The following is a 19,981-nucleotide window of genomic DNA, read 5'->3' on the forward strand; positions in this document are numbered from 1 at the left end:
ATGAGAATTTTTCTTTCAAACTGTCACCAAAATTTAAAAGTCACTCATATGGAAAGCCATCAGGGGTGTCACTGTTTCTCCAAAGCAGTTTGAGGTTTTACCCTAATCTCATTCAGGGCTGGAATAAAAGGAGGGAACTCAGATGTGAGCGAATTGAACACTTCCTTAGGCAGGCAGGAAAGACAGCACGTGTCTCTTTCCCAAACTTCATAGGCCCAGGGTTAAACTTACCCTAGCAGCTCTGAGTGCTGTAACAATTCCTTACAGCTAATTCTCTGCATATGAAAGATCCTGAAAATTAACTGTATGATTTATGTAGTTTCTGACCTAAAATTCTTTTTAGGAGTTCTCACGGTTTCACAAAGAAATCACACCTATGCTGAGTGGTCTTCAGAGTAACAGAGTAGAATGGAAATCACTAGCTGATGAGTATGATGCAAAGATGAAGGTCATTGAAGAGGAGGCAAAAAAGCAAGAAGGAGGAGCCGAAAAAGGTTAGATGGGCTCTGTTTTTGCTCCCTGTAATGCAGCCAGAAGCTAGGCTGAGCTTAATGGTATGTGACAAAGGCACAAAGAGTCACTACAAACAGAAAACCTGCTTTACTGGTGCAGACTGATCATTTTAACAGGCCGATTAGTGGTTTTCAGGTCCCCCTGGCCCCACCACAGACAACACCTTATGTATAACTCCAGATCGAATTGACCAGTCCAGTTGAAGTAGAGGTTGGAGCTAGGCTTCTTCATCCTTCTAGAAGGTGGCTCCTCTGCAGAACACTGGGTGCTTAGGGATAATATGTAAACCACAGAATCTGGGGGATTAGAGTTAGGTGAGAATAAAGTTTTTGTCCCAACATTATACATTAGCTGTGAGACTTTGGGCAGCTTGCTTAACCTTGCTAAGTTTAATATTCTTCTCCATGTAATGAGGTGGTTTTACAGATCTTCAGCTTAAGGAAGCCCCACATGTAGAGTAAGGCTGAAATTGCTGGTCTCCCAAATGTCTCCACATTGGGAGATGTTTTTCTGGCATGAGATTCCTGTGCCATTTTTTCTGGCATGAAATTTCTATTCCTAAAGTCACTTTGTCAAGTTTAATGTTGTTTTTGGATTCTTAAAATGCTTAGGATTAACTATTAGTTCATCAAATGGCCCAAACATCATCTTGAAAGTGGAATGCTAATTTCTGTCTTGAAAGTTTATCACTCTAAAGGTTTTGTAAGCAATTGTTATTGCTTAACAAAGAAATCATCTCTATGTGGAAAGGCCCTGACATGTTCATTTTAGGTGGCTCTATTACTGCATTTAGTGAAATTTTAAATAATTCATAGGAGAAAATATTCTTCTTAACAAAGTTAAGGATGTCCTTCAACAGAATAAAAGCAGTTCTTGACTCCCTGATATCCATTCACTTACGTATTTATCAGACGTCTTCTCTGTATAAAGCCCTGTGTTAGGCAGGCCCTGAAGAAAGATGGGATCCTTTATCTTGAACAATTTACCATTTGGTGGGGGAACTAAACACTGTGAACCAATGCACAATTAATGATCTCGAAGAAAGCACTAGTGTGCACATGGGGCATGGAGAAGGCTTTCCAGAAGAATGCTTATGCTAACCACAGAAAGCAGGCATCGGGGAGGAAGAGTAAGAAAATATGTACAAAGGCTTGGAGTAGGAATAAGCTTGGTGCAATTGAAAAATTTTTAAGCTGATATAGCTGGAGTCTAGAGAGCAAAGAGTGCAAAGTACATATGAAGCTGGTAGTGCAGGTAGCTGCCAGATACTGTATTGCCTTGAAGGCTGGGCTAAAAATGTTCATGGGTCATTCAAAAGATTTAAGGTAAGATATGATTTGCATTTCAAAAAGATAAGTGATTTTTACCGAGCAAGTGAAAAGTGAGGGTATTTCTTAGTACCATTAGATTTAACCTTTATCTCAACTTTATTATGAAGAGATGATCAGGTCCTTTAAGTGACTCCTGAAATTGGATATGGATCTATATTTTATTTGCATAAAAATTTGCTTCTGAGTTTTTTTGCTACCACATAGAGAATTCTTTGTGGACTAAGATCATTATTTTCTATCACCAGGCATGGAGCTTTGTGCATCAAGCTCAGATTTCCAGACTGCATTGTCTCAGTGAGAAACTAAGATGTTAACTGGCCAACCATTGATCAGATTCTGTTTTTTATTTATTTAATTTACTTTTTTGAGACGGAGTCTCACTCACTCTGTCACCCAGGCTGGAGTGCAATGGCATGATCTTAGTTCATTGCAACCTGTGCCTCCCAGATTCAAGTGATTCTCCCACCTCAGCCTCCTGAGTAGCTGGGATTACAGGCACATGCCACCACACTCAGCTAACTTTTATATTTTTAGTAGAGACAGGGTTTCACCATATTGACCAGGCTGGTCTTGCACTCCTAATCTCAAGGGATCCACCCTCCTCGGCCTCCCAAAGTGCTGGGATTACAGGCAGGAGCCACTGCACCAAACCCAGATTTTATTTTTTGAATGGACCAACTCTGAATATTAATTCAAGTTCTTACATGGTCAAACCCACAGTACTTGCTAGGTTAAAATGACTAATTAGTCTATAAAGTTGACACTACTATCATGGGAGTGTTAGAATAAAAACACTATATATCCACTAACTCCTAATAATATTGCTTTCCTTGATTTTACTAGCTGCTGAAGATTCAGGAGGTGGTGATGACAAAAAGTCCAAAACATGTTTAATGTTGTAATATAATCTTAACTGGTCTAAACTTCAAATATCATTTTACCTTTGAAGAAAACCAGAAAACATTCAAAAGAACTTCAACAAATCATCAAGTAACAGAATAAGAGGATCTTCAGAAAAACTACCCTGTGACTATGAAGAAAATATATATTGCTAGCCCAAAAACCCCAGGGGCAAAATAAAGGTCAACAAAAGTGCAAAATATGACAAAAATAGGTACATTTTTGGTGCCAATTTATTTTAAATTAAAAAATATGCAATCCTGAAACTAGTCACAAATTCTTTTTTAAAACATTAATTGTATTTATTTGCTAAGGCTGCTATAACAAAGTACCACAGACTGGGTGCTTAACCAATAGAAATGTATTTTCTCAAAGTCTTGGGGGCTGGTTCAAGATCAAGGAGTTGGCAGGGTTGGTTTCTTGGGAGGCCTCTCAACTTGGTTTGCAGATGGCCATCTTCTCCCTGTGTCTTCACATGGTCTTCTTCCCTCTGTGTGTGTGTGTCCTAATCTCCTTTCCTTATAAGGACTCCAGTAGGGCTGGATTAGAGCCTACCCATGTGACCTCATTTTAGTCTTAATTACCTCATTAATGGCCTTATCTCCAAATACAGTCACATTCTGAGGTACTGGGGATTGGGACTTAAATATATGAAATGGGTGAGGGGTGGGGGAGACACAATTCACCCATAACATTCGTAACTGTGATTCATACCTCAAGCCACTCCCCGAACTAAAATCTCTCAACATGTCTTAAGAGTAAACGCAATATAGAATGTATAGTGTTGTAAACATGGTATAGAAAATAATGATGTCATTTTATTCAACGTTATTCCATCTGAAATGCTTATCTCTTTCCTCTACTTTTACCCTTGATAATACAATGATGAAGACCAAACTATTTTTTGGCAATTTATTAAAACTATGCCTTTGACCTACACTCCTCCTTCAAAGTTTGAAATCAATTATTTTGGATGTAACTAAGAATATTTTTTACAGTTCAGAACTATTCTTCTCATTAAAAAGATTATCAATGCACAAAATACTAACTGGATAATCATAATGCAAGTTAAAGCAGCTAATGAATATTATGCATTAAGAAGCATGTGATTAGATTATGCAAGAACCTTGTTATCAAAAATAGTGTGGAAAAACTTCAACCAAGATGACTTTCTAAAAATGATTAATAGACCTACCAGGCATTCTAAATATTAAATTGTTAAGAGAAACTAAGGACAATCAACTACTTCGACTGCATGGTATATGTCTGTCTGGATATTCAAGAAATTTAAGATTTCTTCCTTTACTTATCTATAATCATAGATAAAATTAGAAAATAGAATAATAATATAGTTATGCCATATATTTTATCATGGATTTTTTTTTGTCACAAGCTATCTATATTCTAAAGAATTGACGATCAATGAACCTATATATTTTGTAAGATAATGTTCAATTTTGAGCAGCCAAGAAATGAATCGCCATTTGTTTTATTTTTATAAGTTAGGTACTTAGAATTGTCAGACTGCTTCTCTCACAGTAGAATGTAAAATTTATGAGGAAAGATTTTTGTCTATTTTGTCTGTTTTGTTCACAGCTCTATCTTGGCACCTAGAGCAGTGCCTGGCACAAGGTAGGCACTCAGTAATATGAATGAATACTATGTGAATAAATGTTATAACAAACAGATATAAATAAGGTATGACAGTAAGTCATATGTACACTCAAATGAGTATTGTTTATTAAAGTAATCAACTTAGCTAAGTGATGCATGCTCCCTTATTTCCATTGCTTAAAATAATTTTGAAACTCCACTTCCAGAATCACTATTATTTTAAAAACCATGTAAGAAACATTATTCCTTTAGCCCCATGTAATTTTGGACCCCAAAACATCAGTCAGCTCAAAGAACTTCCCCTCCTTAGTCACCAGAAATTGTATTGAGGGTAGAGATGTCCACCACTGAAGGTCTGCCAAATACATGAACTCTGCCTAAGAGCAAGTATAAGAAGGCCTAACTTCAACACCCCCAGACCAGTGGTCTGCTGACCACCACTGACTGCACTACAGCAAAGTTTGAGATAGGTATGTAGGAGAATTACTTTTTAAACTCATCATATTAGAGGCCTTTTCAAGACTCCTTAAAAACATGACTCCCATTATCTGTCACTGTGTATGAGTGGATTAAGTATTGTGATTTTATATAAATTTATAAATGAGCCTGATGTCATAAACCTACTTGAAATACCAAATACACTGATCTATTTTTAAAGGGTCTTTAGATATTCTTCCTAGTTAAATTTCTAATTTTAATTTTGCAGGAATTTTATTTTCTGACAACCACTAAACAATGGACATATTTTTACCATAAGAATGTTTAATTGCATATATTCTGCTACTAATATCAGTCTTGCTGCTGGACATTTCAAACACTTTTTCCTCAGAAATATAGATTCATTTTTACACACTACAAGTAGTGAGGTGAAAAAAAACAATTTCTTCAAGAAGGGAGGGGACTATCAAACAATGTTAAACATTGATAAACCCAATACTGATTTACTTTTCTGAAACAGGTTCAGAAATGATTGCATAATTACTTCCTAGATGGTTCCTTTACAGCCATGCCCAGCTCAGTGCCTCACATATAATAGAAGCCTGATAAATATTTGTGGAATTAATTAATAACAACTGTTTAATAAAAGGAAAATCTCTGATAATAACCATTTTAAAATGATACCAAATTACTTATTTTGCAGTTTATTGCCAATCATTCCGTGTTTAAATGTTACTTTAGTATATCTTCAATAAAATACTTGCTTATGTTCAGTTCATTTTCTATATGTCCTTTCTCTTATTCATCAAGTCAAGCATCTTCTCCTGTATCTATCCATTTGCTCTTTATAAAAGCAGCTCTTTGCTAGTTTTCAGAAACCAATAAATCCTTTTGAAAATCTGATTTTTGAAAATTTGAAATGTATGGACTTTTCCTCCAAAAAACATACACAGAAGTTTGCACATAGATTCTAAAAAGGCTTGGATCTCCTGAAGCACCTCCATAGACCCTTGCGACTAGGACCTTACGTTAAGTTACATTTTATATTTCTGCACAGAAGTTCTATTAGTCCATTTTCACATTGCTGATAAAGACATACCGGAGACTGGGGAAGAAAAAGAGGTTTAATTGGACTTACAGTTCCACACGGCTGGGAAAGCCTCAGAATCATGGTGGGAGGCAAAAGGCACTTCTTACATGGCAGCGGCAAAAGAAAATGAGAAGGATGCAAAAGCAGAAGCCCCTGATAAAACCATCAGATCTCGTGAGACTATTCACTACCACAAGAACAGTATGGGGGACACTGCCCCCTTGATTCAAATTCTCTCTCACTGGATCCCTCCCATAACATGTGAGAATTATGGGAGTACACATTCAAGATGAGATTTGGGTGGGGACACACAGCCAAACCATATCAGAGGTATATTCATATTTGCGTGAGTGTATCTGAGGCAAGATACATGCACATAGTATTATTCAGTTAAATTATCTTATTGCATAATCTCTGCCGGGGAGTCAATTTTTGTGAACACATGAACTGTTTTAGACTACTAGGACCTCACTGGCTCCCTGTGGTAATAATTTACTTAATAGTAAATTATCCACAGGCTAGGAAGTCAAATTTGATTATAACAAACTCTCTTAAGTGGTAGAGGTTAAGAAGGAAGCAAGAGACAGGCAAGCAAAAAACCTCATAAAGCAGCTGGAAATAGGTGGTAATGGGAAAGCAGGTACTTATAAGAAGGGTGCCAGTTTATCAATGGGAAAGAAAGAAGTTAAAGACATACATAATCGACTTTAATCCTAGTAATTTAAAATAACTGGCAGAGCATGGTGGCTCACACCTGTAATCCCAGCACTTTGGGAGGCCAGGATGGGAGGAACGCATGAGGCCAGGAGTTTGAATACCAGCCTGGGCAACACAGGAGGACTCCATTTCTACAAAAGAAAAAAATGAAAAACAAACAAACAAATCCAGTATTGGTGGCTCTAAAAAAAAGAAAAAGAAGAAATAATAAAATAAAATAATGAAGGCAAGAGAAGATAAATAATGAAGGCAGTGAAAAAAAACCTACAAAATGTAGGAACAATGGAATCTGTCCAGCTCTATCCTCTAGAGGCTACAAATAAAACAGAATTGTAGATAAGCAATTGAAAAGATACTTAAAGGACAGGAAAGTCTTTAATTGAACTAATGAACTTCCAAAGCATCTGACATTCTGACAGAACCTGGATTTTTATTTCCAAAGACAAACCACACAATCTGTAACTTGCAGATAAAAACTTATATGGAATTTCAAATTGCATGAAGTTTAAAACTTCATGAAGTTTCACATTAAGGAGCGGAGGCTTCTCTCTCTCGTCTCATAGAAACAAATCCTGAAAATACTCATCAAATTCTTCTTCCCTATTTTAAAAAAAAAGCATACATATTAAGATCAATAATTCGAGTAAAAAAATTACTACATGACACATTATATGAGATTAATAAAAATAAAATACTTTAAGTCAACATATTGGCTGATTCTGCTATATATCAATATATTCCCATGATTCAGCCATCAAATAATTCTTAGTTTCTAGAATAATCATAACTACACCCAGATTGATTAAAATAAAAATATTTCATATGTTGGCACCTCTCCCTAAACGTACTACCTAAAATTTTGCTTTGAAATACTTGTGAAATGTCATTGCTTCTCTTTACTTTGTGGGCTTACTTTATAACTTCTCTGTTCATTCTCATTTTAAATTATAGTCTGCTCAAGAAGTGAATAAAAAAGAAACTATTTTTAAGGAAAAATGTAAGCCTAAGTTATATTGGGGAATAACTAAGGGGAATTGGGTAAATCTCCTTAGGCTGTAGTTTTTTTTACTACACTGAGCATAGTAAATATATTAGATATTTGTAACAGTAAATATTATTATTTTACTTTTTAAAAGACCAGTGTGATAGCAGTATAGCAGTGTAGACGTGTACTTCCCATGCAAGGGACTCCCTTGCATAGGTTTATGATACACAGTATGATGGAATAGGCTTCTCTGGAAGCTTAAGAAACAGCCATCTCTGAAGAAATCCAAGCAAGGACCAGAGGTTCATCTGTTGAAGTGAACTGATGAAAGATCTATTTATCAGGAGAAAGCTGGATGTGTTGGCTGCTTATGACAATGGCTGGGAATAAGCTCTAATCTTACCAGGCTAGGCGGTCCTTGGCATTAAACAGATCACCATGATGTTGTATTTTTCGATTAATAAAGCTGTGGTTATAGCTTCCTAAACTGATTGAAAAGGTACATATTATATATTAATATCAGCACTTACTGTGATTTTTCATCTGTCTCTGGTAGTGGACCCTTCCAAAGTTCAGATTCTGAAGCACTTTCTTCCTCATCAGAGTTTCCTGTTCATTTAAAAGAGATGATTTTTAAAAGTCTATTATACTTAAAACACATTTTGAATTATTCGCCAATACAATTAACTTTTTATTTAACTCAGCTTCAACTTTTATGGCTCTCTAGAAATTTAATTCACTCTCACAGGTACAATAAATTCTTTTAAAACATATATAAATAAGCCAAGGGATACCAAAGAGTCTCAGCAAAAAGGCCAAGGATTTTAAGTCTCATCGAAACTTCTCTAAGTTACACTGAGTTAAAGTAGCAATTCCAATATTAACTCTTATAAGTGAATTATCTCTTGCAATATAGTTGTCTCTGATCTAGTTTCTTCTTTTTCTTGGTTACACAGAAGACAGGCAAGTTAAGATTTACATTTGTAGAGCACATGTTTACATTAGGATTAGCACCTTAAGAACTGAGCTAGTATGTAAGACCAGCTAGTAAAATTATTTTAAAAAAAATTGTCAGACATTTTAAAAAAACCAATGCTGATTACATAATGAGAAGAAGCCTGTTTCAGTGAAGAAACTGGCATTCTCACACATTGCTGGGAGTGAAAATTCTCTAAACCTTTTTCTGGAGAAAAATCTGGCAATATAGATCAGTTTAAAACACATACCCTTTGACCAGCAATGCTGCTTTTAGGAATTTGATTACTTACATACATAAATAAGCACCTCTGATACATATGTACAAAGATGCACACTGTGTAACAACAACAAAAAAACAACCTAATTCCCCACCAATTAGGGATTAAGGACTGGTTAAATAAATACTATACAGCTGTTTAAAAACATTAGCATATCTGTATGTACTGCAATAGAAAAATGTCCATTCTATATCAAATTTTTAAAAAGTTACAAAAAGTATGCATAGTATAATAGATATGTTAAAAACATATGCACATTATATACATACATGTAATTTTATATATGTATTGTAAGTTTGAAAAAGCCAACCAAATTTAACAGTGATTATATCACCTGTGGGCCTGGAATACTTTTACTTTCTATTTTAAACATTTTCAAATTGTTTGTATTTTAAACAATGAGCATGAATTACCTTCAAAATCAGTAAAAACAATAAAGACACTTTATTAAAGATGACAAAATAGACATGTTTCAAATAAATCACCTGTATTAGTCAACTAAAAATTTAAAAATACTGCAAAATTATCAGACAATAACACTATAATCCACAAAGTAGTTACATTAGCAAACAATTCCTCTCCAATAATGATTATTAGTCTAAAAAAGAAACGGCACAAATGTGGCCTGTCAATACAGAATGTCCTTTAGTTAAACACAACATAAAAATAAAACAGCATTGATTTGTTACGGTGGTTCTAGCCTTTTACCTGTTGGACTCTGATCCCTGAATCCACATGTGTGTCTGAACTTTGCTCCTAACTGAATCTATTCTGACACCAATTCTAGCAAAAATGGCAAAAGGGGGGGAGGGCATTTTGTATTCTAATGATCTACATACAAACGATAAAATTTTAATCTCGAAAACAAGATTCCTGGCTCAATGACAGCCATCACTGGAATGGCCAGTGTCCCAAATTGACAATGTGAGGGAAAAAAAGCATTAAAATCTTCTCTTATTTTTATGAAAACTCACTAATATGAGATAAGGAAAGCAGAAAAAAACTAATTAGGCCTAGTAAGGTTATTACTATTGTATTACTCTGCTAATGTTAATGATGCCAGAGAACAAAACCTACAAGACCTTTAGAAGTGGACAGCTGTTATCTTGTTCCCTTCCAAGAGTACTTCCCACATGCCAGCTTTCTTACACCAGTTTTCTGATACCAGTCAATTTTACTAAAAAATCAAGTCAGTTTAGAGTAACATTATAAACTAACTGTCTTTAAAAATACCCACTAAAAAAGTGGCCAGATATCCCTAGAGAATCAAGTCTACAAGACTGGACTAAATGACCTTTAAGGTCCCTTATAACCCTATGAATCTATAGTATCCTGGTTCCCTGAGGGTTGGCAGTCACTACAAATCATTGCTATCATAACTGTTACAACCTGCCAGGGGCGGGAGGGGTGTTACCAAGGAAATAACAATTGGAAGAACAGGCAACACAAAAGAATGCATCACTGTCAAATGTATTCAGTAATTATTGGTAAGTAGGGATCAGAATTTAAGTCACTGACTTTCTGAGTTGAAAGGGGAACCTGGAGGTCATTTAATCCAACACTTATCCAATGAATGAACCTTCACTGCAACACCTCCAATAACAAGTGCCAATCCAATCCCTGCTGGAACACTCACTACTCCAGAGGCAGCCCATTTCTCCATTCCTTTTGTCAGACAGTTCTAAGGGACAAGTTTTTCCTTAAATTAAGACAAAAATCTGTCTTTGGGCAGTTCTGCCAACCCAGTCATAAAAAATAAGTCTCCTACATAGTAGCAGCCTTGCAAATATCCATACAGTAATTTCCATGTCTACTTCCTCACCTCTTCCCTCCCATCCCTTCACTCTTCTCGCAGGTAAACATCTGCAGTTCCTCCAACATTCTTCCTACAACATAATTTCAAGTTTTCTCAATACCTCAGTTTTTTTCTTCTTGACCTGCTTCAAGTTTTCAATGTTCCCTTTAGAGTGTGGTGCCTAAAACTGTATACAATTTTTCCTACATGTTTTGAATAATGAAAGTAGGTCTATCACCTTGGTTTTTGTGGCTATTATATGGTAACTAATAACTTGCACTACTGAAGAAATGGCAAATGTCTCCAATAATTATGGTAACAAATAGACAGGTCAGATATTTATAGACAACTTTTGATTTCATCAATTCTAGAGAACAAACATAGGATTTATATGTCTGTATTTTTCTTTTCTCTGATAACAATGATAGCTACAGGTTATCAAGGACTGACTTTGCGTCAGGCACATACTTTACATGTATGTTTTCTCATTTGATTCTGATAATAATCCAACAAAGTAGGTCTCTTTATACCCATTTTACAGACAGAAGTGAAACACAGATCAAATCATTTAATGTGGATCTGTACAATGCATATGCCAAAACTGAGGTATAAAGAATAGACATACAGTTGACTTCACTGATGAACAGTTATTGATTGATGATACAGGTAAAGGGCATAGACTTTGGAATTATAAACTTATGTTTAATCCCAGCTTTGCCATTAACTATTTGACCTTGGACACTTTACTTCAATTCTCTGGTTCTTGGGCGATCTCATGTGCAACGTGACTACAGATAACAATACTTGAAATTTGTTAAGAGGGCAGCAAATCATCAAGTTGTATCCTTTAAATATATACATTTTTAAAAATTGAGTTTCTTCATTCATTTAAAGACATTAGGTCTTGATTTTTCTCATCTACAAAATGAGGATATTATATGCACATTATATAAAGATTAAATGAGGTAACATATCTAAAGCACTTGTTACTGTGCCAACAGAAATTGAATTTTTCTCCATGGATTTGGTTTTAATAATCCAGATGTCAAATGGGTTAAGAAGGTAACTGAGTATTGTCCAAATGGAAATAAAATAAAGAGCAAAATGTGAGGTCTGAAATTGCCAAGACCATGTAATACAGACGACTGACCGCCTGAGAGGATATCTGGGGTTGGCATACCATAACAATGTATATGTTTCATGCTTGCTATGGTAAATAGCTTTCCGGCTGCCAAACAGCAGGTCAGCTTGAAGTGGATAGTTTGTTTTTTCAAGACCAAATTAGCTAGAGGTTTCTCAGTTTGGATATAGTCTTCACAGTATTCACCCTGCTTCTACTAGTAAAAATTTGACTTAGCTGAGGAGAGGTAAAAGAGCATTAAGGGCTATTTCTAGGAGGCAGGGAAGGATTCAGAGGGCAGGGGTGAAAGACAGTGGGAAGGAGAAGGCAGGCAGAAGAAATAAAAGAATAATATAAATCAGTGATTCAAGAATTCACCCCAAAAGATTTTTTAAGGATAAAAAATTAGAACTGAAAAAGGAGAATTTTTTCTGTATTGCATAAGCATTCACGCCTCTCATTGTTGGAAATGGATGAAAACTAAAATACACTTTCCCACTTTAGCCTGTGTACACCTTTGTTGAAGTATGTATCTATGATTTCATCCTGAGATAACATTGGTCCACTGGTTTTATACTTGAATGTATTTTCGAAACTGTCACTACATTTTACCTAATTTAGGAAAGGACCTCCTGATAAATTAGAATTTACGTGGAGAGAAAGAAAGTGTCAGTGCTTTAAGACACTTCAAATATGCTGAAAACAAAGTTGGTACAAGCAAAATAATTATAAGGAATATACTATATTCCTAAGCTAGAGGAATACCTCCATCAACATCTCCCTCTCTGCTAAATTTTTAAACAACAAATATCTTAACATTTCTATTTTTCTCAGTGCAAAATTTCTGATCATTGAATACTTAAAATTTCTTGTTAAGAATTATACTAAATGCAAATAATGTTTATATTTGAGTTTTGAAATTCAGAACAATCATCAAACTTTTTCCCTGAGTTTGCCACATTAAATATTATTTTAAAGTCATAAAAAATTTTTTTCTTAATTCTTAGGTTTATAAATAACCAAGTGACCAGGCGTGGTGGCTCACGCCTGTAATCCCAGCACTTTGGGAGGCCGAGGCAGGCAGATCACAAGGTCAGGAGTTCGAGACCAGCCTGGCCAACATGGTGAAACCCCATCTCTACTAAATATACAAAAATTAGCTGGGCATGGTGATGGGTGTCTGCAGTCCCAGTGACTTGGGAGGCTGAGGCAGGAGAATCACTTGAACCTGGGAGGCAGAGGCTGCAGTCAGACGAGATCGCGCCACTGCACTCCAGCCTGGGTGAAAGAGCATGACTCCGTCTCCAAAAAAATAAAATAAAATAATCAAGTAAGCCTAGAAATCTCAAGTTTCTAAATTTCTATGAGATAAGTCCAGAGAGTATAAAATGATTTAGATATGCTATTGAACTACACCTTATTATTAGGCCTTGCGCCTACTACAAGTCTTTTAAAAATTCAACATTATATTACTGTTTAGATTCAAAGCTACTGTTTGTTATGACACAAATGGATGTACCCTTTTATAAAACCCATAGAAGACCCTTCTCTCAAAACTGCCAGCAAAAAGCTGAACACTATAGGAGTTCTCATTATTATCTTATGGGTATAATTAATCTTTCTACTGCTGGTTTCACTCTTAGGTTTGGTTGTTAGGAAGAACACTGACAAATCTGTGATCTACCTCTGCAATTATGCAGGACTTTTTGGAATACATTTGTGTGTATAAATTTCACCTGTAGCTTTACATTGCTATTCTACCTTATTTTTTCATTATTCTGACTTTTTTAACCTTAAAAAAACTTACTGTGTATGTTTTTATAAGTCATTGTGAATACTTTTTGGAATATTGCAGGGAAAAAATAATAAAATTTGCAGCAAATCCTCAATGAAATCCAATCTGTTTTGATCCAAACTAGTGAAAACCATAGGCCTAATTTAAATCCATTTCAACCTCATCCCTTTCTCTTTCTTCCTTCACATTTTATAACAGGAAATTGAAAGATATATCCATTGTATTTACTGGAAAAATTTTTAATGCTCTCTGTACTTAAAATGAGGAACTTCTTAATGCCCGTAATTGGGGAATAAATCCTATATACTTTTGGCCTTTTTTCTACAGTTTTTCTCATGTACAAAAATAATTAACAAAAACAAAAAATAATTCACATCACAGCAAGATACAATTCATGGGAAATCTAAATTGCAAATACCTCAAAAGCGTATTTTTATTAAATAAATACTTGTTACTTACTAAGTAGAGAATCTTCAGATTTCTTTGAAGATGAATGTCCTGAGAAGGAAACATCATTGATTTATTAACTATCATCTTGTAGTAGTACAATCAATGTAGCTATAACCAGAATTCTTAGCAATATTCTAGTTTGCTTATAGTCTTACAGATAAGCACTTCACTGTTTTCTAATCTTTCATGTTCCTTAGTCTTATCTCCCTCATTAAAATGTTACGTTCTTTTAGACAGGGATCATATCTTATGTGCTCATATGGTCTGTAATAGCCAGCACAAAACTTAAAAAATAATGAATACCTGCAAAAAAAAATCTCATATTGCTAAAAAGAAAACCTCACAGATTAGCTGCAATATAAGCAATAATTTATTATCTATAGAGATGTTCAACATTTGAAAGCAGTTTACAAATAAACACTTGCTTTTTACAGTATCTTTTCTAAAGTCATATGCAGATGAGCATTAGTTCTCAGAAACTGATAAGAACACATACCATTACGTCATAAAACAAAAATTCTCAGCTACAATGAGAATTTGTCATCCAGTGAGAGAAACAGAGAGAGAAAGGCACTGAAGATCTGTCAGTGTAATTTAAAAAAAAAATCACCACGATACAGAGCTTCCTGCAATAAGACCTCAGGGAAAATATTTCTGAAGGATGATAAAGTAAAAAAGGGCAGGTGACAGATGGACAGTAACAATTCCTCCAATGTTCCTGGATAGGAGGCCTCGTAACCCACAGTTTTTGGCCCCTTTAGACCAGATGAAGAGTATAAGAACTACAGGGTAAGGAAACAGGAAATGTATTCTTTCCTGTCATCCTCTAATGAGGAACATGATACCTGCTTCCCAATATCCAAAGGTCTATAGGTAAAAAAGATGTTAGGCTTAATTTGGAGGCCCAAGAACATAATTAGAACCAAAGGGAGGAAGCTGTAGATTTTGGCTGAATGTTAAGAGAAACGTGCTAGCAATTACAACTACCTGAAAATGTAAAGCATTATTTTTGATAGTAGTGGGTTCCTTTTCCCTGGAAATGTTGAACCAATGCAGAACAATCACATGATATACAGCAGTGCCTCTCTCAAACTTTAGTGCATGTGATTCGCCCTGGGAACTTGTTAGTAGATCTGGAAGGGTCTGAGATTGTGAGCTGCTAACAAGTTCCTAAATGCAGCCCAGAGGACCTTACTGTGAAAAGCAAAACTAAAGAATATCCTTTCAGTCATGATTCCAGGACTGATCTCTGAAGTTCCTTTCAACTTTGAGAAAATGTGGTTGAATTCACTGACTCACTCACCTACATTTATTGAATGCCTACTATGGGAGCAAGCACTATTAGGAGTTAGAGATAACGAAGTAAACATGTCACACAGTCCCTTCCCTTACAGAAAATAAACAATTTATTCCAAGGATACTATGTATTTCTAAAGGAGAAGTGACAGGTATTACTGGAATGTGTAAGAGGAACATAATCTTATTTGGAGAAGTGAGGAGAAGGGTGTCAGGAAGGGCCTTTCCAAGGAATTGAGCTAAGCAGAAACCTGAAGGATGACGTAGTAGCTTTTGGGAAACACGTGATGGTGAGACGGATAAGATTCTGAACATTTTGCCAAGACAGTCTACCTAAATATCCTGTTCTCCTCCTCATACGCAGGTATGAGGAGCAGACTGGTCCTTAAAGTCAGCTATTGATCTTTCTTACTTTTTCTCTCTCATACATTTTCATTCAGCTATCTAGTTCATCCATCTATTACTTATTTAACATTTTCTAAGACAGTAACCTAAAGCCATGAGAGTTGATGGGATTATACTGGGAGTACAGAGAGAAACTAGAGAAATCTAGGTAAGAGCCCCAGGAACTCTAACAGCTAAATGTAAGACTGAGAAGGAACTTCAGTTAAAAGCAGCTAAGGAGGTCGGGTGTGATGACTCATGCTGGTAATCCCAGCACTTTGTGGGGCCAAGGTGAGAGAATTGCTTGAGGCCAGGAGTCTGAGACCAGTCTGGGAAACAGCAAGACCCTGTCTCTGGAAAAAATATATATATATATTAGCTGAGTATGGTAGTGCGGGCCTGTAGTCCCAGTTACCTGGGAGGCTGAGAAAGGAGGATCACATGGGCCTCCGAGGTTAAGCCTGCTGCAGTGAGCCAAGATTATGCCACTGTATTCCAGCACTCCAGCCTGGGGCCTGGGTGACAGAACAAGACCCTGTCTTACAAAAAAAAAAAAAAAAGCATCAGCTAAGGAGAGGCCAGAAAGATAGAAATGAAATTAAAGGAAGTTGTTTTGAGTAATGTCAACAGTCCAAATGCAGCTGAGATGTTAAGCGTTTATTAATAACTCTTCAAGTCTGGTCCAAATTAAGGTGGTCTGGCAAGAAAGAATCAAATCAACAATAAAGCTAATTCTAGATGATCCCAGATAAGATATTAAAGAGTTCCACATGGTTTTCCTAAAAGTTTGCTAAAATTTTGTTATTTTCTGTTATATACCATAGAAGTTGGGGGTAAAAAAGCTATATTTCTAGAGACTTTGCTTTCAAAGGCACTCTAAATAGAGAATACATAAGAAAGAGATGTCTCAATTCCACCTTGCTTTGGTCTTCTATCCCTGAAGAATCTTCAGTCTTTTACTCATTATTATTTATGCTGAACATGAGCTAGTGGGGTGCTAGGGATATAGCAATGAACAAAGCAGGCAGAATCTCTGCCTCTCTTTGGCTTTTACATTGTCATATGTGTAATAACGGAAAGTGTCAGGAGCCATGACAGCATTACAAATGAGAGTCCTAATTTAGATTCAAGGTGGGGGATGAAATCAGGAAAGGATCCTTGGAAATGACATTTAAGAGCTTAGATCTGAAAGATGAGCTGGGATAGAGCTGAGGGTTTTAGGAAGAGAAGACACAGCATCCACGTAACCCCTAAAATTGAAAGAGGCTTGACATTTTCCAACAACTGAAAGGCTACACGGGGGGAGTGTGAACGTGAGGTAAGGAGTGGTGAGAAACAAGCCTTGTATAGTACAACAAGTTGTGGATCACAGAGAACCTTTTAGCTTTGTCCAGGATTTTGGTTATCAGCCTAAAAACAACAGGAAATCATTGATTTATGGAGAATGGATTAAGAGGAGGGAAGGTGGGATGGCAAGACAGAGGCAGAACCCGTAAGGAGAATATAACAGTAGCCTATAAGAGAAAAAATAGTGGTTTGTAGTAGGGTGGAGAGAACTTGAGAAATATATACTCTGGAGGTAAAATTCACAGGACTTGGTGACAAATTAAACATAAATAATAAGGGGAAAGAAAGTATCAAGGATAATCCCCAGATTTCTGATATTAGTTTTTAGGTCAACATAGGTGTCATCTACTGATGGAACACTAAAGGAAAAATGTCTATAAGGAAGATCGTGTGCATATGTACGCATAATATAAAGGGTCCAACCCCAGCCCTGAACCTGAGTATTCATCTACCTGATCTACTTTGATTGTATTGAGTAACATTTCATAAAGTAGAGACTAGTTCTTTCATTTGGAATACGCAGTGATTAACATGGTATCAGTTTTGATAAGAATGAACATATAATACAAGAGGGCAACAAATTTCTTAAGTGACACATTAAATATTTTACTAGCATATAAGGATAAATAAGTTTTTAAAACTCAAAACATAGTTTTAACATTTATTGGTTAAAATTTACCTTAGAGTGGAAAATAATTAAGATAGAGACAAAAAGGCATTCTGCTACAAATGCCATCTCTCAATAAGCAATAAAATAACAATATCTTCCTCTCACCATCTATCAATTTTAAGAAGTCTAAAGGTTGGTGACACCATATACTTGAAGCTATGGGAGTAGACAGTACCACAAGGGCACGTAGATTTAAACTCTGCTACATAATGAATATAGCACCATGTGCAAGAAGAAGTAAATGCTTCTAAGAATGCAACATAGCTAATGATCTTCATAGCTGGAGCAAGAGAGCCCTCTCCTGTCCAAATATTATATTAACATTGGCTTGAATCTAATTCAATTACCTATCTAAATTAGTCTGATTCACTATAAATTACAGCCGATTTGACTCTACTTTATTATGGGCTAAAAAAAGCAACTAGAAGTAACCTTCATAAGAGCTAATATGTGCCAAGTACTATGCAAACTGCTTAATGAATTATCTCATTTCAACTTCTGAACAATTCTAAAAGGAATCAAGACCATTTTACACATGAAGAAATTGAGTCTTGGAGAGCTTAAGGACTGCTAAGGAAAAAGCAGGCAGTTCTAAGTATATGTGCACAGCACCATGCTAGGCTCTGAGAACACAGATATATGACAACCTTTCTCATTTCTAGAAACTCATAAACTAGTGAAAAAAATCACACAGGCCATTATAAATAAAATCAGTGTTATAATTTTATATTGATTTATAGATTATAGACTGTTTAAAGGCACTGATCAAAGTGCCTTTCACATTCTCATTTGAGTTTCCACAATAAGCTTGACCAGTATGAAGGCTAGGTATTCACCTCACCCCTATACACATAAGAAAAATAAAGCAGTTCAGTGACTTATACAAAGTAACAAGTCTGTAGGTGACAAAGCCAGGAATTAGAAAACTGTTGGCAATATTATACTATCTGCCAAAAATGAACTAAAATTAACCCTTAATTAATTTAGAGGAGGTCTTAAAACTCCTGTAATTCACTTTAAGTTCATATCTAAATTCTCAGCCAGTTTCCTCTCAACTACCATAAAATGAAATTCTAAATGCATTCACCAGTTAGATGAATGAAATATGGCAGATTATATTTCATGCTCACAAATGTGAGTAGATGCCTTATCTTAATTTCCTTTTACCTTTATCTTTTTTCTTGGAGGCCTCTTCTGCAGAAGATAATCTGGATTTTTTATGTGATGACTCTTCACAATCTTTTTTGGTTTTATCTTTTCTTTTTTTTGACTTGATTTCTTTTCTCCTTTATGTTAACAATATAAAATTAAAGTTAACTTTTCCAACTGACCTTTTCAAAAATAAAAACCATCATACGAACAAAAAACCAAAATCAGTTAAAATATTTATTTTTTAAATGTGATTTATATAATAAGGAATGTTAAGTGAGACTGTAAATATTTTAGGCTCGTATATTAATTAAAATCATTCTGTAAGATAATGAAGTCTTAACACTGACACAAATAATTATTTTCTATAAGTTCTGCATACGACCATAGTAAATACAAATTATAATTGTATGTTTCCTTCTTTCTATATTCTATCACTTAGCCATTTAAAACAAAATTACAAAAACAAACCTCATTTCCCTTCACATAATCCATATCCACCTACATGTTAAAAAAGCACAAATAAGATGAAACTGCTGAACAGCTCTAAGCCACCAGTAAATAGAAATTTCTTCTCTTAAGAATAAAGGAATATAGTAAAAGCATAATGGAATGAAAATGGAAAGGGCTTATTGTTAATTCATATATCAACATCAGGCCACTTATAATTTATACTCTTATTGTTGCAGCTTTATCTCTTCTAGGGCAGGTTTACAAGGTTGGCAAGCAATTAATTAATTTTAATAGGTTAAGAAAAGAAATACTAAATGGGAAAAGGTGATAATGCTGAAATTGGGACTGGCAAGGAGAACAGAGACAAAGGAAAAGATTACTTTCAAAAAACTTGTTCAGTAGATTTTCCAAGTTAAAGTACATATACCAAATGCTATAATAGTATTTAATGCAGTAAATACTGCATTAAAATAGGCATTACAAAATGCCTATTTTGTAAGAATCATTTTCATTTTGAAATGAAGCTCAAAAGTCAAGGTCAAAACAAATCTCTGCTTTCTTTCAGTATCACTGATGGGAAGGGGAAATAAAGGTTTAGGCTATTCCAGCAATCCAAAAAATTCTGGCTAGGTGTGGAGGCTTATGCCTATCATCCCAGCACTTTGGGCGGCTGAGGCA

General features: G+C 35.3%; 2 protein-coding genes across 10 annotated transcripts in view; one reads left to right on the top strand and one right to left on the bottom strand.

The window, feature by feature from the left end:
- Positions 1–2,746, top strand: part of PDE6C (phosphodiesterase 6C) — a 52,686-nt gene extending 49,940 nt beyond the window's left edge. Inside the window, exons 21-22 of the mRNA XM_054436725.1 lie at positions 344–494; positions 2,688–2,746. Coding sequence (XP_054292700.1) covers positions 344–494; positions 2,688–2,746 — 210 coding nt within the window. The remainder of the gene's footprint in view (positions 1–343; positions 495–2,687) is intronic.
- Positions 2,747–5,907: 3,161 nt separating this feature from the next.
- The window catches only part of LOC129006222 (protein FRA10AC1), a 33,917-nt gene continuing 19,843 nt past the window's right edge, over positions 5,908–19,981 (bottom strand). For 7 of the 9 annotated variants that reach the window (XM_054435685.2, XM_063669990.1, XM_054435684.2 and 4 more), the window contains 4 exons: positions 18,869–18,987; positions 14,014–14,052; positions 8,119–8,197; positions 5,908–7,203 (listed from right to left, as the gene is read on the bottom strand). In XM_054435685.2, the coding sequence (XP_054291660.1) occupies positions 7,161–7,203; positions 8,119–8,197; positions 14,014–14,052; positions 18,869–18,987 (280 nt within the window). In that variant the 3' untranslated portion in view covers positions 5,908–7,160. The remainder of the gene's footprint in view (positions 7,204–8,118; positions 8,198–14,013; positions 14,053–18,868; positions 18,988–19,981) is intronic. The other 2 variants (XM_063669993.1, XM_054435687.2) reach the window with 1 other exon arrangement.

Source organism: Pongo pygmaeus, chromosome 8 (genome assembly GCF_028885625.2).
Source record: "Pongo pygmaeus isolate AG05252 chromosome 8, NHGRI_mPonPyg2-v2.0_pri, whole genome shotgun sequence".
Classification (NCBI taxonomy): domain Eukaryota; kingdom Metazoa; phylum Chordata; class Mammalia; order Primates; family Hominidae; genus Pongo; species Pongo pygmaeus.